The sequence below is a fragment of the Panulirus ornatus genome, chromosome 11 (assembly GCF_036320965.1).
Source record: "Panulirus ornatus isolate Po-2019 chromosome 11, ASM3632096v1, whole genome shotgun sequence".
NCBI lineage: Eukaryota > Metazoa > Arthropoda > Malacostraca > Decapoda > Palinuridae > Panulirus > Panulirus ornatus.
This window is the reverse complement of record NC_092234.1, coordinates 59604657-59620902: the sequence shown is the minus strand read 5'-3', so window position 1 is coordinate 59620902 and position 16246 is coordinate 59604657. Positions and strand designations below refer to the sequence as shown.

Here is a 16246-nt window from a genome sequence, read left to right as displayed (position 1 = left end):
TTTAATACTCCTACATAATCCCCTAACAGGAAAGCAACAGAATGATGTTCCTTACCTCTCCCTTCACACTTTGTTTGACAAAATACCATATGTTCTATACTCCTCCCAACCCATTATTAGTAATTACATATGAATCACTTGAAAAATTTTGCTCAGTAGAATACAATCAGACAATTAGTTTATTTTAATGCATACTAACTGCACGGGTTGCAGTGAAAGCAGGTAACCCTTCACTATTATAAAGAGGTATTCCTTCACTGGAGAAGGGTGGCACCTCCTTTTTCTCAGTCTGAGTCCTGCCTCCAACTGCCCAGCATGCATTCCCACATTGCTGGGTGCCCTTTGCCCAACTATTGTACCAAACACTATACCCTACACCCCCTCATGAGTTAGGTGTTACTAAATGTTATGCATGACAAGAAGAGATTGTACACATGTAGACAGAATGCCAGTAGTCCATATATCAGTGAGGCAGAAAGACATAAAGGAAAATATAGTGTTTTGGAAGTAGGTTAACAGTGCATGAGAAAAAAAGAACAAATGCAAACACTGGTGAAGGGGCAAATGGAAAGGTGTAACAGTTAGTGATGAAGTGAGAGAAAGAGTATTTTGAAGGACTACTGAGTGTGTTTGATGATCGGCTAACAGATGTAAAATGTTTGGGTCGGGGTATTATGAGAAGTGAGAGAGTAATGGAGTGTAGTTTGGTGAAGAGAGATGAGGTGATGAAAGCCTTACATAAGATGAAATGTGGCAAGGTGGCTGGAGTGGATGGCATTGCAGAAAGGGGATGATTGTGCTGTTGATTGGTTGGAATTTTCAATGTATGTATCCATCATGGCAAGGTGCCTGAGTGTTAGCAGAATGCATGTATAAAGACAATGTGTAAAGGAGAGGGGATAAAGGTACAAGTTTGTTGAGTGTACCTGATAAGTTGTATGGGAGGGTAGTGACAAGGAGAAGGCATGTACAGAGCATCAGATCTGGGGGGAATGTGTTTTCAGAAATGGTGGAGGAGTGTGAGAAATACTTAAGACAAACAGATCAATCTGTACGTGACATTTATGGATCTGGAGAAAGCATATGATAGGGTTGGTAGAATTTTAAGAATATATGATGTGAGAGGAAAGCTGCTAGAACCAGACAAAATTTTATCAAGGGTGTCAGGCATGTGTATGAGTAAAAAGAGAGGAGAGTGAATGGTTCCAAATGAAAGTTGCTCTGCAGTAGGGGTGTATGATGACACCACGGTTGTTAAACTTGTTCATGGATGGGGTAATGAGGGAGGTAAATGCAAGAAGCTTGGAGGGAGAGACAAGTATGCAGTCTGTAGAGGATGAGAAGCCTTGAGATGTAAGTCAGTTCTCATTTGCTGATGATACAGCATTGGTGACAGATTGGAGTGAAAAACTACAAAAACTGGCAACTGAATAAGTGTGTGTGAAAGAGAAAGATGTGCGCTAATGTGAATAAAACCAAGGTTATAAGGTTTTGCAGGGAAAAGGAGGAGGTGAGTTGATATGTGAGTCTGAATGGAAAAAACTTGGAAAAAGTGAGGTGCTTTGGATACCTGGGAGCGGGCATGGCAGCAAATGGAACCATGGAAGAAGTGAGTCATAGAGTGGGAGAGGAGCTGAAGGTTCTAGAAGCACTGAAAAATGTGGGGAAAAAGACATTGGAAGGCAAAATGATTATGTCCAAAGGTATAGTAGTCTCAACAATATAGTATGCATACAAGGCATGGGCTATAGATGAAGCTATGTGGTGGGGATGGTTGTGCGACAAGTGTAGGAAGACACAATGCAGTATGCAATGAAAGGGTAAGAGAGAGATGTCATAATAATAGATGACAAAAGTCTGTACCTGCTAACATCCATTCTCTAGCTGTCATGTGCAACAAACTGACTAAACAGTTCCTGTCCGCAACCAGGCCCCACAGACCTTTCTATGGTTTACCTCAGATGCTTCACATGCCCTCCTTCCATCCAATAACAGCACATTGCCCCTGTATGCCACACTGTTCCAAATCACTTTATCCTCTGCATGTCTGTCACCATTCTGCACATTCCAGCCCCAACCACTCAGAATATTTTTCACTCCATCCTTCATTCTCTAATTTGGTCTACCCCTTCAACTTGTTCCTTCCACTTCTGACTAATATCCTCTTTGTTAACCTCTCCTCACTCATTTTCTCCAAATGTTTAAACCATTTCAGCACACCGTCTTCAACTCTCTCAACCAAATTCTTTTTAATACCTCTCTCTTACCCTTTTATTATCTACTTGGTCAAAGCATCTGACAACACATATTATCTATATTTATTTATTATATTTAATCACTGTTTCCTGCAACAGCGAGGTAGCACAAGGAAACAGATGAGGAATGGCCCAACCCCCACATACACACATATATACATAAATGCCCATACACACACATATACATACATATACATTTAATATATACATAAATGCCCATACACACACATATACATACATATACATTTAAATGCTTTTTTTTTTTTTTTTTCTGCTGTCTCCTGCGTTTGCGAGGTTGCGCAAGGAAACAGACGAAAGAAATGGCCCAACCCACCCCCATACACATGTATATACATACACGTCCACACACACAAATATACATACCTACACAGCTTTCCATGGTTTACCCCAGACGCTTCACATGCCCTGATTCAATCCACTGACAGCACGTCAACCCTGGTATACCACATCGATCCAATTCACTCTATTCCTTGCCCTCCTTTTACCCTCCTGCATGTTCAGGCCCCGATCACACAAAATCTTGTTAACTCCATCTTTCTACCTCCAATTTGGTCTCCCACTTCTCCTCGTTCCCTCTACCTCCGACACATATATCCTCTTGGTCAATCTTTCCTCACTAATTCTCTCCATGTGCCCAAACCATTTCAAAACACCCTCTTCTGCTCTCTCAACCACGCTCTTTTTATTTCCACACATCTCTCTTACCCTTACGTTACTTACTCGATCAAACCACCTCACACCACACATTGTCCTCAAACATCTCATTTCCAGCACATCCACCCTCCTGTGCGCAACTCTATCCATAGCCCACGCCTCGCAACCATACAACATTGTTGGAACCACTATTCCTTCAAACATACCCATTTTTGCTTTCCAAGATAATGTTCTCGACTTCCACACATTCTTCAAGGCTCCCAGGATTTTCGCCCCCTCCCCCACCCTATGATCCACTTCCGCTTCCATGGTTCCATCCGCTGCCAGATCCACTCCCAGATATCTAAAACACTTTATTTCCTCCAGTTTTTCTCCATTCAAACTTACCTCCCAGTTGACTTGACCCTCAACCCTACTGTACCTAATAACCTTACTCTTATTCACATTTACTCTTAACTTTCTTCTTTCACACACTTTACCAAACTCAGTCACCAGCTTCTGCAGTTTCTCACATGAATCAGCCACCAGCGCTGTATCATCAGCGAACAATAACTGACTCACTTCCCAAGCTCTCTCATCCACAACAGACTTCATACTTGCCCCTCTTTTGCCCCTCTTTCTAAAACTCTTGCATTCACCTCCCTAACAACCCCATCCATAAACAAATTAAACAACCATGGAGACATCACACACCCCTGCCGCAAACCTACATTCACTGAGAACCAATCACATTTAAATGTATATATACATATACATACACAGACATATACATACATACACATCCATATTCATACTTGCTGCCTTAATATACTCCTGTCGCCACCCCACCACACATGAAATAGTAAACACACACACCCACACACACACACCCAGCGAGGTAGCAGCAGGAAAAGACATAAAACGCCACATTCGTTCATACTCAGTCTCTAGCTGTCATGTGTAATGCACCAAAACCACAGCTCCCTTTCCACATCCAGGCCCCACAAAACTTTCCATGGTTTACCCCAAAAGCTTCACATGCCTTGGTTCAATCCACTGACAGCACGTCGACCTGGGTATACCATATCGTTCCAATTCACTCTATTCCATGCACACCTTTCACCCTCCTGTATGTTCAGACCCTGATCACTCAAAATCTTTTTCATTACATCCTTCCACTTCCAATTTGGTCTCTTGCGTCTCATTCTTCCCTCCACCTCTGACACATATATCCTCTTGGTCAATCTTTCCTCACTCATTCTCTCCATGTGTCCAAACCATTTCAAGACGCCCTCTTCTGCTCTCTCAACCACACTCTTTTTATTACCATACATCCCTCACCCTTTCATTACTTACTTGATTAAACCACCTCACACCACATATTGTCCTCAAACACTTCATTTCCAACAAATCCCCACTCCTATGCACAACCCCATCTATAGCCCAAGTCTTGCAACCATATAACATTGTTGGAACCACTATTCCTTCAAACATACCCATTTTTGCTCTCTGAGATAACAATCTTGCCTTCCACACATTTTTCAACTCTCCTAAAACCTTCGCCCCCTCCCCTACCCTGTGACTCACTTCCACTTCCATGGTTCCATCCACTGCTAAGTCCACTCCCAGATATCTAAAACATTTCACTTCCTCCAGTTTTTCTCCATTCAAACTTACTTCCCGATCAACTTGTCCCTCAACCCTACCGAACCTAATAACCTTGCTCTTATTCACATTTACTTTCAATTTTCTTCTTTCACACACTTTACCAAACTCAGTCCCCAACTTCCGCAGTTTCTCACCCAAATCAGCCATCAGTGCTGTATCATCAGCGAACATCAACTGATTCACGGTGACATCATACAGCCCAGGCTCACACCTACATGTATCCCAAAACTCTGGCTTAGCTCTCCATCCATACTTACACATGTATTTACTCCTCTATAGAAAACTTTTACACCATTCAAAATTTGCGTTCTTACGCCATATATCCTTACCACATCCTGTAAAGCATTCCACTCAACTCTGTCATACACTTTCTCCAGAGCCATAAAAGCTACATACAACTTCTTACCTTATGCTAAATACTTTTTCATGGTCATCTCTACCTAAAAAATCTGATCCACACATCTGCCTTTCCTGACCCTTGCTCTTCACTCATTCTGCACTCAGTCACTTCCATCACTCTGTCAATTAATATTCTTGCATAAACTTTTCCTGGCGTACTTAACACATGCATTCTCTATAATTGCTACATACATCCTTAAGACCTTTTATCTGAATAACGGCACAATAATAGCTCTCACCCAATCCTCAGGCACAACCATGTTTCTACAATAAATTACAAATCAGCTGCATCCACTCTATCAAACTTCCTCTTCCATACTTCAGATTTCTGCCATAATCCCATCCTTCCTAGGTCCCTTTCTTTCCTTCAGCCTCATTATTGCCCTTACCTCCCTTTTTACTACAGGCCCTTGCATTTGTATCCTCTTCCTTTCATCCTACATACCCATGCATGTAACAACTCCTGCCTCCCTTTTCACACATTCATCAGTTCTTCAAAATACTCTTTCCATCTTCCTTTCACTTCCTCCTTTTGATTCAGCAATTCCCCTTCTTTACTTCTCAAATTAACATTTCCAGTCTTACATCCACCTCTTTCCTTTTTCACCTTCTTCCAGCATATTTTCTTATCATCCCAAAACTTTACACTTAACTTTCTTACTAAGTCTTCATCTACTCTTTCTTTGATTTCCTCTATCAGCTTCTTGACATTTCACTTACATACTTTATATTCTTCCATCTGCCTCTGTTGAAATTCTACTGGTACATTTCTGTCAAGCAATCGATCATATGTCTTTTTCTTCTCTTCCACAGGATTTCTAATCTTTTCTGTCCACCATGCATTGCCTTTTTTATTCCTATGTCTCACAACCTTGCATCCAACTACTAATTCTATAACCTTTAACAGTATTTCTCTAAACACTTTAAACATCTCATTCACACAAGACTGCATCCCTACATTCACTAAACTTCCATCTAAGCTTTCAGTTACCTTCCTTTCATACCCCTCTCAGCAATTTCTTTTATTCATCTTGCTTGCCTGCACTTTTGCCTCTCCCTTCTCCCTCACAGAATACCTCCACTTTTCCCTGATCCTCATCCCCACAAGAACTGCAAAATGGTCAGAGTCTCCTAAAAATCCTTTCACAACTCTAGCATATTGCATAGCCTTTCTCAATCTATCATCCACTGCCACACAGCCAAAGCCTTTTGCTCTTCTCTTCCATCATTCCTTATCCATGTATATCTCTGAATCATCTGCTGAAAAAAAGGTGTTTGCAAGGAATAAACCCTTCTCAGCACAAATATCCATGCAATAACTTCCATTCTCATTTACTTCGAGCACTCCCCATTTAAAAATTATATTCATCTATTCACTATACTTTGTCGCTGTCTCCCGCGTTAGCAAGGTAGCGCAAGGAAAAAGACAAAAGAATGGCCCAACTCACCCACATACACATGTATATACATACACGTCCACACAGCACATATACATATCTATACATCTCAGCATATACATATATATACAAACACAGGCATACACATCTATACACATGTACATAATTCATACTGTTTGCCCTTATTCATTCCCGTCGCCACCCTGCCACACATGAAATGAAAACCCCCTACCCCTCGCATGTGCACGAGGTAGCGCTAGAGACAACAAAGGCCACATTCGTTCACGCTCAGTCTCTAGCTGTCATGTATAATGCACCGAAACCACAGCTCCCTTTCCACATCCAGGCCCAACAAAACTTTCCATGGTTTACCCCAGACACTTCACATGCCCTGGTTCAACCCACTGACAGCATGTTGATCCCGGTATACCACATCATTCCAATTCACTCTATTCCTTGCATGCCTTTCACCTTCCTGCATGTTCAGGCCCCGATCACTCAAAATTTTTTTCACTCCATCTTTCCACCTCCAATTTGGTCTCCCACTTCTCTTTCCCTCCACCTCTGACACATATATCCTCTTGGTCAATCTTTCCTCACTCATTCTCTCCATGTGACCAAACTATTTCAAAACACCCTCTTCCGCTCTCTCAACCACACTCTTTTTATTACCACACATCTCTCTTACCCTATTATTACTTACCCAATCAAACCACCTCACACCACATATTGTCCTCAAACATCTCATTTCCAACACATCCACCCTCCTCCGCACAACTCTATCTATAGCCCATGCCTTGCAACCATATAACATTGCTGGAACCACCATTCCTTCAAACACAACCATTTTTGTTTTCTAAGATTATATTCTCGACTTCCAAACATTTTTCAAAGCTCCCAGAACTTTCACCCCCTCCACCACCCTATGATTCACTTCCGCTTCCATGGTTCCATCCGCTGCCAAATCCACTCCCAGACACTTCACTACCTCCACTTTTTCTCCATTCAAACTTACCTCCCAATTGACTTGTCCCTCAACCCTACTGTACCTAATAATCTTGCTCTTATTCACATTTACTCTCAACTTTCTTCTTTCACACACTTTACCAAACTCAGTCACTAGCTTCTGCAGTTTCTCACAAGAATCAGCCACCAGCGCTGTATCATAAACGAACAACAACTGACTCACTTCCCAAGCTCTCTAATCCACAACAGACTGCATACTTGCCCCTCTTTCCAAGACTCTTGCATTCACCTCCCTAACAACCCTATCCATAAACAAATTAAACAATCATGCAGACATCACGCACCCCTGCCGCAAACCAACAATCACTGAGAACCAATCACTTTCCTCTCTTCCTACACGTACACATGCCTTACATCCTCAATAAAAACTTTTCACTGCTTCTAACAACTTACCTCCCACACCATTTATTCTTAATACCTTCCACAGAGCATCTCTATCTACTCTATCATATGCCTTCTCCAGATCCATAAATGCTACATACAAATCCATTTGCTTTTCTAAGTATTTCTCACATACATTCTTCAAAGCAAACACCTGATCCACACATCCTCTACCACTTCTGAAACCACACTGCTCTTCTCCAATCTGATGCTCTGTACATGCCTTCACCCTCTCAATCAATACCCTCCCATATAATTTCTCAGGAATACTCAACAGAATTAAACCTCTGTAATTTGAGCACTCACTCTTATCCCCTTTGCCTTTGTACAATGGCACGATGCAAACATTCTGCCAGTCCTCAGGCACCTCACCATGAGTCATTTTTTTTTTTTTTTTTTTTTTATACTTTGTCGCTGTCTCCCGCGTTTGCGAGGTAGCGCAAGGAAACAGACGAAAGAAATGGCCCAACCCCCCCCCCCATACACATGTACATACACACGTCCACACACGCAAATATACATACCTACACAGCTTTCCATGGTTTACCCCAGACGCTTCACATGCCTTGCTTCAATCCACTGACAGCACGTCAACCCCTGTATACCACATGACTCCAATTCACTCTATTTCTTGCCCTCCTTTCACCCTCCTGCATGTTCAGGCCCCGATCACACAAAATCTTTTTCACTCCATCTTTCCACCTCCAATTTGGTCTCCCTCTTCTCCTCGTTCCCTCCACCTCCGACACATATATCCTCTTGGTCAATCTCTCCTCACTCATTCTCTCCATGTGCCCAAACCATTTCAAAACACCCTCTTCTGCTCTCTCAACCACGCTCTTTTTATTTCCACACATCTCTCTTACCCTCACGTTACTTACTCGATCAAACCACCTCACACCACACATTGTCCTCAAACATCTCATTTCCAGCACATCCATCCTCCTGCGCACATCTCTATCCATAGCCCACGCCTCGCAACCATACAACATTGTTGGAACCACTATTCCCTCAAACATACCCATTTTTGCTTTCCGAGATAATGTTCTCGACTTCCACACATTTTTCAAGGCTCCCAAAATTTTCGCCCCCTCCCCCATCCTATGATCCACTTCCGCTTCCATGGTTCCATCCGCTGACAGATCCACTCCCAGATATCTAAAACACTTCACTTCCTCCAGTTTTTCTCCATTCAAACTCACCTCCCAATTGACTTGACCCTCACCCCTACTGTACCTAATAACCTTGCTCTTATTCACATTTACTCTCAACTTTCTTCTTCCACACACTTTACCAAACTCAGTCACCAGCTTCTGCAGTTTCTCACATGAATCAGCCACCAGCGCTGTATCATCAGCGAACAACAACTGACTCACTTCCCAAGCTCTCTCATCCCCAACAGACTTCATACATACATACATACATACATACATACATACATACATACATACATACATTAAATAACCTTACCAACCAGTCAACAATACAGTCATCACCTTTTCTAATAAATTCCACTGCAATACCATCCAAACCCGCTGCCTTGCCGGCTTTCATCTTCTGCAAAGCTTTTACTACCTCTTCTCTGTTTACTAAATCATTCTCCCTTACCCTCTCACTTTGCAAACCACCTCGACCAAAACACACTATATCTGCCACTCTATCATCAAACACATTCAACAAACCTTCAAAATACTCACTCCATCTCCTCACATCACCACTACTTGTTCTCACCTCCCCATTAGCCCCCTTCACCTATTTCATTACATCCCTCTTTCACATCACCAAATATGTCCATATTTCTCTCATCCTCATAACTGTTTATACAGTCATTTCTCCAAAAAATCTCCAAAAAAGCTTCATTTCATCCCTGCCTCATACAGTCTTCATTTTCACAGGTGCATATACATATACCCATGCATACTTCACAATCCCATTCTTTCCTTTCACCCACACATTTCTTGATCCATTCCATCCATGCTCTATAACACCTTCCCACACTCTTGATGATAGCAGAACTACACATCCTACTTTCCCTCTTCCCTGATAATTTTCACTTATTCCCATTCATAACACACCTCTTTAACCTCTCCACCAGCTCCGTCCTTTGTACTTTCACCAGTCATCCCATTCATATCCAGCACCATCACCCTCAATCACTCGTCTCTTTTAATCCTTGGCATAACTGGTAGACTCCAGTGCCGCTTCTTAGCCTTTTGTGCCTCACCCTTAACATATCACTGGCAGAGGGCAATTCCAGCACTGTGTTCCCAGAGGAAGTGAAGCTCCAAAATTGTCAAAAAAATTAAAAGGCCTCAGAGTCCTCAGGTGTTTGTCTAAATTTAAAAGGACTGTCCTCATGGAGTTGGGCAACGCCTCTTACCAGCGACAAGTGAGGCCTATGTTAGAGATGCAGTTGCCTCATTGTAAACAATGGCCCAAAGACCCTGACTATTGGAGTTGTGACCCAGCTGACCACAGCCACTCCATACATTTCCTCAAGAGTTGAAGGGGCGATTACCTGACAGATATCTGTCACCACAGCACTTGAACAAATTCAAGAATTGTCTCATATCTACTACAGTGAATCTCATAAACAATCCATGAACAAGTGCACAGCTAAGCAAAAAAATAGCTTATTAGTTTTCCCAGTTATATCTATGTCAACCACAATATTACCAAAATGCAACCAACATGAAAATATTCATCATTTAATGTCTATCATTAAATGCATATCAACACAGCATCATAGCAATTCAACAAATATGCAACTTTACATCACTTGATGTTCACCAGTGAATCCATGATATATGTTAACACAATACTACAATTCAACCAGTATGTAAATTCAAATCACTTTTCAGCATTAAATATATAATCTACGTCTACACAATGCTACAAGAATTCAACTAACACATATCATACAATGTTCAATGAATCATTACTATATGGATATTGTATAAACCATAAAATTTGCACTGTATAACTTCCAGTACTCTACGGATAAACTTCATTCGTTTGCTTATCCAAAGCATAGAAGTATCCAGCCCTAACTTCATCTTACACTCTTTTGTGATAAATCAACTAGTCACTTGTACGACCTCCCCTTCACTATGTAATACCTCAACTAAATATTTTCAGCCAAATGGCTGCTTTTGAATTTAAAAAGGTGCTCTTTATTTAATTAAAACCATAGCCCCCAAACCAAAACCAGGCCCCACAGACTTTCCTATGGTTTCCCCTGGCCACTTCACATGCTTTGATCATTTCACTGGCAGCATGTCTATTAACACTATCCTGTGCACACCCTTCCCCCTCCTGCAGGTCAGACCATGGTCATTCAAAATCTCTTTCACTACATCCTTCCATCTCCAATTAGGTCTTCCCCTTCTCCTTGTCCCCTTCTCATCCATCCTCTCCATATGTCCAAACCTTTTCAGCACACCCTCCTCAGCTCTCTCAACCACACACTTTCATTACTACACTACTCTCTCACCCATTTCTTACTTAATCAGCCTCAAACATTTCATTTCCAACATATCAAACCTCTTGTGAACAGCCTCATCTACAGCCTATGCCTCGCATCCATACAACATTGTTCAGACTACTACAACTTAAAATATACCCATTTTTGCCCTCCCAGAGAATGACCTCTCTATCCACACACACTCTTTGATGCTCCTAAATATCTAAAACACTTCACTTCCTGAAAATTTATCCAGTCATATTCACACTACAAGAACCAGTCCCTCAACTCTGCTAAACCTAATAACCTTGCTTTCATTCATATTTACTATCAAAGTAAATGCTTAAGCAGTCTGTATGCTTAACCTAAAACACATATGGCCCAATGCAACATGCCAAGGGTGGCAGTCAGGTCCTTGGGCCTGTTCCATGAAATTTTGAGCCAGACCATTTCTTTTAACAAGTATATCAGCAAAAAAAAAAAACATTCTTGATGATGCAAAGACTTTTCACAGGCTATTTAATCTCATAAAAGAATAAATAAAAAAATGAATAAATGAACCAACACATGAACCATTCACATTGTAAACCACCCAAGAGGTATGTTTACTTATAAACTGATTTTCAAACATATCATTGCAAAGCATTTTATGAGTAAATGAAGAAGAATGCTCACTGCCTATCAGACCCTATGAAGTACCTGGAAAAATGTGTGTTTTCTTCCTCGTGAATTTGACAGGTTAGAATCTTCATCTGCAGATTCACTGTCCCCTGCTGATGGTGTAATAGATGGCAGGTCATCCATGTCATCTTCATTCTCATTCTCATCACGCTCCCAAGAAAATCCTGTACATTCAGCTCCCCCAGAGTCTATGTGAGCATTACTGTCACTCTCACAGCATCGCAGATAACTGATGAGTGCGTCAAAAACATACGCTGTGTGGAAAACAATAGAAATTAAACCTGCAATTAACAATCATTCTGAAAATTTTATCTACTAATCAGTAAAAGTTACATGAAATATCAAAATACATTTTCTGTAAATAATACACATGAGGTTCCACAAAATAAAGATAACAAACAATTGAGAACTTTCAAATGTCATACTACACAGCGCAGACAATTTTCAAATCTTGAAGACCAAATCATACACCATAACGTATTGTACCTAGCTACACAGAGATTAAGAAATGGGTTAGTCCTACTCATTCTTATTGATAATCTACAATACCAGAACAAAATTATGACAGAAATTTTAAAATACTTTTCAAAATAACTCTGATGGACATCCAGCATGTGGCATGCCCAGTTCAATTAAATTCATGTTAATATCCAAGCTAGTTATGAAAATATGTAAGACAAGGGTGAGTATCTTACCAATATGTTTGAGTGAACCAACATCAATGTCAGGCAATGTATCACAGTGCTCATTCTTGTGGGCTCTGAGAAGAGAGACAACATAGGAGAGAGTATCTCTTCTGGCATTCTGTGGGTCAGTTGTGGTAGCTGTTGCACGGGTCCCACGTCTAGCACTCTGATACCTAAACAGAGGACCTGTGAGAGGATCTCGAATAAATGGTAATCCTGTGCGGCCTGCACTACGATCCCGGAGACGCGAAGGAGGAATTCCTGGGGATGCTGTTGCAGTATTAGAGCTTCCGCCACTGCTTCCTTCAATGAGCTGATTTAACTCACGCCCAAATCTGCAAAGAAAACATCAATAAACACAAAATCCTCAAATTCAACAAAATTTTGATCTCAAACTCTATAACCTTTTCCATGGAAGTGGATCAAAGGCATAAAGCTACTCAGTTCACTCATGAATACTCTTAACCTACATCTATAAAGCTAAAACGAACAAAGGCTTGCAAACTAAGCATTTTAATTCTTCAATTGCACATAAATCAATTCATAAATCTATTTATCGATCTATATCTCTGATGCCCATTCCCTCAGGAACTTCCATCAACTGGGTGGCCACGGTAAAAATCTCCACTTATCCCTGTCCATTCGTACCTCCCTAACATACACCATTCCATGCATTCTTCCATCATTCCTCTCCCTCCAGTACTCTTCCGCTCTATTTCCCAATGTCACTGGTGGTATTTCTCTCAAACCAATGCTGTAATTGCACTATCATACACTTCCCTTGTAAACGTCCCTTCCCGCATTCTTTCAACATGCCTAAACCACAAAGTATCATGTTTTCACCCACTCTCCCACTCCATAATTCATTCCTGTCATGCCAAACTCTCATACCCCCCTCCATTTCCTCCTTCATTCCATCTACCTATACCACATGCTCCTCTTAAATAGCTCATCTCCACAGCCTGGCTTCTTGACCTTTGTGAAGCATTCCATGTCCCTATTTCAGATGCATAGGTCTGGATCGGGAGGAATATGCTGTCCCTTAATCCTTTCTTCACATCCATACTTACACATTTACCCTCCATTATTCTATCAAGGGACCCAGTGATTCTTCTACCCTGTACTGTTCTCTCCCTTGTATTTTCTTTCATAACACCAAGCTTACCCAATGCAGCTCCCAAATACTTACATTATGTAAGAGGAATTTACTTAAAGTGGAATTGACATTCATATTTCCATCTGTACAAATACACAAAATACTCAAATTGCATATAATCAGATGATATTCTCATGGCATCAGCAACCAAACATCTATATTACACCCCTAAAGAATTCATTCACAATATATGCCCATCCTAAATGGTCAGACATTAATAAAGGGTCTGTTCTACACACTTCTTTTTCTTCTACAACTTTCCTGCCTTTATGAGGAAACATCAAGAGAATAAAAAATGGTGGCCTCACTTGCAAATATACACTCTCTTGCTGTCATGTACAATGTATCAAAACAAGAACCCACCATCTAGAGCTAAACTCCACAAACCACCCCACAGTCTATTTTCACCATTTCATATGCAGTGATTCAGCCTACTAACAGCACATTGCCCCAGACATCCACTAATCAATTTCATTCTATCTAATGCATGCATACCAGCACCTTCCTGAAGGTTCAGACCTTAACATTCTATAACATCATTTATCCTTTCCATTTAACTATGATTTAATCACAACCAAAGTTTTAACTTGAGTCTTCTGGGACAAAACCATGACCGACTCCTCCATCTGTTTCAATATTTTGGAAAGTTAACAAGTGAGGAGGGTTTCCAACACCATGATCCTGCACTTTAGCTACCTCAGATGAATCACATGAGACATGAGGCTAAGTTTCTTCTCCACTATCCTTGGATAAAGTAATATGTGAATTAAGTGTTGTCATGTGAGAGAAAAAGTTTGCATATGTGGATCAAGCTCCAGCAACATATGTGTCTATGAGGCAGAAAGGAGAAAGAACAACCTTAGACTGAGAAGAAAATGTGAGAACCACTACCATACTGCTATCACTACTAACACCCAGATGGTAGTGTCCTATTGATCAATGCCTAACTATCACATACTTAATCTCATGTAAATTATTTATGACTATAACAAGGCCCCTCCCTGAAAGGATCCCTACATTACCCAAGACCCCCTTCTACAGGCTCTTGCAATCCTAGGCTGTGTTAAACTCAGTAACAAGGACAGGATGGACTCATATGCAAGAGAAAGTTCTCTGAAGAGAATGAACTCTGTTTCATCAAGAAACAAAGGTACAACCTAACCATAAATGACTTTTCACCCATGGTATAACCTCAAGCAGGCAGAATCTGGGAACATCCCTATGTTCCCAATCTTTATTTACATAAATCTATATGTGTGAGGGATGCAAATACCAGCAAAACTCAGAGAGAATATGAATATATTTCAGGAGGACGAAAGTGTGAGAAAAACTAGAGAACAAATGGGAACACTGGTGAAAGGGGACAAATGAGGAAGTGGTAAAAAGTAAAAATGAAAAGAAGAGATGAAGGCACTATCTTAGAGGACTGTTGACTGAGTTCAATGACAATGTGGGATGCTTTGGGCATGGAGATATGTGAAGTGAGAGAGTCCTGGAAAGTGGTTTCGTGAAAAGAGAAGAGTTGGCAAAAGCCTTGCATAAGATGAAATGTAGCAAATTCACAAAGTGAACTGAATTGCAGTAGAATTTTCTTGAGGATGGAAGTGGTTGTCTTGTTGACTACTTAGTTTGGATTTTCAGCATATGTATGCTTAATGGTGAGGTGACTAATAGCTCGCAAAATGCCTTTATGGTACCATTGTATAACAGCAAGAGGGTCAAAAAAGAATGTTCAAATTCTCTCTGAAACCCGGCTCCACAAGGCTGCTTCTCCTTTGCACTATCAGATCTCTAACTATAACTGAAAATTGTATTTCTGCTCTAAGGGTGAAGTTTGTGTCTAGCGTAATACAAAAAAAAAATCTATTGATATATTCTAATATCATCTAGCTCAAAATTTCTCTATTTGCTATTGCCTTGCATTTGTGTTTCATGTGATTTCTGTTGCAGTGTTGTGTGCTATTCTTGCACATTTGTTTATTTTGTGCAACCAAGATTATTACTGTGGCCAACAGCCCCTTTCAAGTGTCGCTGACAATTGCCTGACAACTCCTTGAAGCCATCTATGTCTTGCCCAAAGTGCAAGAGGACCGCCTAAGTTTCAAAACGAAAACGGAGTTGTTTAAGAGGCTAATTAAGGACAAATCCAAGGTGGTACTTATGAAGAACTTCACCAACAGCATGATGACTACTTACATTACCAATCAGCAGAAAAAGATCCAGGCAATTATTAGTGCTAATCTGCTTATGTATAATAGTAATCCCTCTATGTAAAAATTTATTTACAAACATGTAAAACATTTTAAAATGTGCCTGCAGTAAAGTGGGCCAACACTTTTTTGAGGGGTGGCAGGTGAAGTGAACATGGGTCCTAAGAGAAGCATGCCACATTCTCACCAGCCGGGCTGTCTCACAGTTGCCACTGTTGTGTGCAGATCTGTGCTACTTGTGCAATTTGGGTATACTTGCTGACATGATTT

The 16246-nt window shown here is 40.8% G+C and overlaps 1 protein-coding gene across 1 annotated transcript in view; it reads right to left on the bottom strand.

The window, feature by feature from the left end:
* Nucleotides 1-16246, bottom strand: part of hyd (E3 ubiquitin-protein ligase hyd) — a 312986-nt gene that overhangs the window by 92048 nt on the left and 204692 nt on the right. Inside the window, exons 22-23 of the mRNA XM_071667186.1 lie at nt 12620-12945; nt 11943-12178 (exon numbers count right to left, since the gene is read on the bottom strand). Coding sequence (XP_071523287.1) covers nt 11943-12178; nt 12620-12945 — 562 coding nt within the window. The remainder of the gene's footprint in view (nt 1-11942; nt 12179-12619; nt 12946-16246) is intronic.